This window comes from Etheostoma spectabile, chromosome 23, assembly GCF_008692095.1.
Source record: "Etheostoma spectabile isolate EspeVRDwgs_2016 chromosome 23, UIUC_Espe_1.0, whole genome shotgun sequence".
Lineage (NCBI taxonomy): Eukaryota > Metazoa > Chordata > Actinopteri > Perciformes > Percidae > Etheostoma > Etheostoma spectabile.
The window spans coordinates 17,909,368-17,910,741 of record NC_045755.1 but is presented as its reverse complement, the minus strand read 5'-3'; the positions used below and the strand labels follow the sequence as shown (position 1 = coordinate 17,910,741).

Here is a 1,374-nt window from a genome sequence, read left to right as displayed (position 1 = left end):
TTAAATAGCCAAGATTTAACCTTGCCACATAGGCTACTTAAAAGTGTAATTTTACCATTTACAACTTAACATTTCTTGTGACATAATGCATTAATGTATTGTGATATATATATATAAAATGGCTTAAGTCTATTTATATATGCTGCATCCACACATGGTACACAGTAAATATTTTTAAAAAGTGAATAAATCAGTAAGGACCACTTGATATAGATGGAGATGAAATTATAATCAAAGTTTTTTTTAGTCATTTATGTGCAGCTACATTAACAAATCCAGACAGCACACACATGATTTCTTTGGCACCTTTTAACAATTTTAAAAACCTAAAACCCAGAAAACACCAGCAACAATTACAGATAAACCACTTAGCGCACCACTCAGACAAAAACTAAAAATAATAATTATACATTTTCTAGAAAAAGTGCGAGTGCTGAAAAATATCTAATTAGTCTTAAGAAAAATATTTGTATTCCGCCAAACTACAGTACAAACATTGTAGATTTAAAACTACTACGTGTACCCTACATCTCCCCGAGAAAACAGAAATATATTTTACACTTCCAAAAGTAGTTATCAAGGCCATGAACATGGTTTCATCTTTGGCACAGAAGAAAGATCAGACCAATACACAGATTTATGAAAAGAAAACCCAGATTAACACAACAATGCATACGGCTGCAGGTCTGGGTTTTATGTAAACTGAAGTACAAAATGTGTCCCGAGTCTTATTTTGTGTCCTGAGTCCCGAGTCTTATTTTGTGTCCCGAGTCTTATTTTGTGTCCTTGTGCAAAAGTTAAAGCCTTCAAGAGAACTTTCTGTTCATTGGATGTCGTCCTCATCGTCACTGTAAAAGGCTTCCTCCTAGAAAAGAGAAGAACATATTCATATTCATATTCAGGGCTCAACACTAACTTTTGTTAAGTGGTGGTGATGGAGCCGTGGATATAACACATGCTTTTGATGTGGGACACCTGGGTTCGATTCCCACTGCGATACATTAACCGATGTGTCCCTGAGCAAGACACTTCACCCCTAGTTGCTCCAGAGGCGTGCGACCTCTGGTGTTATAGCAAATTGGAAGCCGCTTTGGATAAAAGCAAATGACATGAAATGGAAAGTGGTTACCGGCTTGGCAACCAGACATCAGCTTTTAGTTGCCAAAATTGACAACACGAATGCTATGTTTTATCTTTGGAACAATTCATTTCTTATGTAACTAGACCACACATTTTAATAATGCAACAATGAGATAACTGCTTGCAATAAAATTTTCCATCCATCTCAAATAGGGGTGCAGCGAATTACAAAGCTCACAGTTTGGATCAACGCTTTGAGGCACACATCGGATCAATTTCCACATCAGCACAAAA

At 36.3% G+C, this 1,374-nt stretch overlaps 1 protein-coding gene and 1 long non-coding RNA gene across 3 annotated transcripts in view; one reads left to right on the top strand and one right to left on the bottom strand.

Annotated features, from left to right (window-relative positions):
* Nucleotides 1-1,374, top strand: part of LOC116673378 (uncharacterized) — a 21,038-nt gene that overhangs the window by 6,899 nt on the left and 12,765 nt on the right. The window lies entirely within an intron of this gene.
* The window catches only part of LOC116673363 (apoptosis facilitator Bcl-2-like protein 14), a 6,509-nt gene continuing 5,554 nt past the window's right edge, over nt 420-1,374 (bottom strand). For both annotated transcript variants that reach the window (XM_032505666.1, XM_032505667.1), the window contains exons 7-8: nt 764-865; nt 420-720 (exon numbers count right to left, since the gene is read on the bottom strand). In XM_032505666.1, the coding sequence (XP_032361557.1) occupies nt 824-865 (42 nt within the window). In that variant the 3' untranslated portion in view covers nt 420-720; nt 764-823. The remainder of the gene's footprint in view (nt 721-763; nt 866-1,374) is intronic.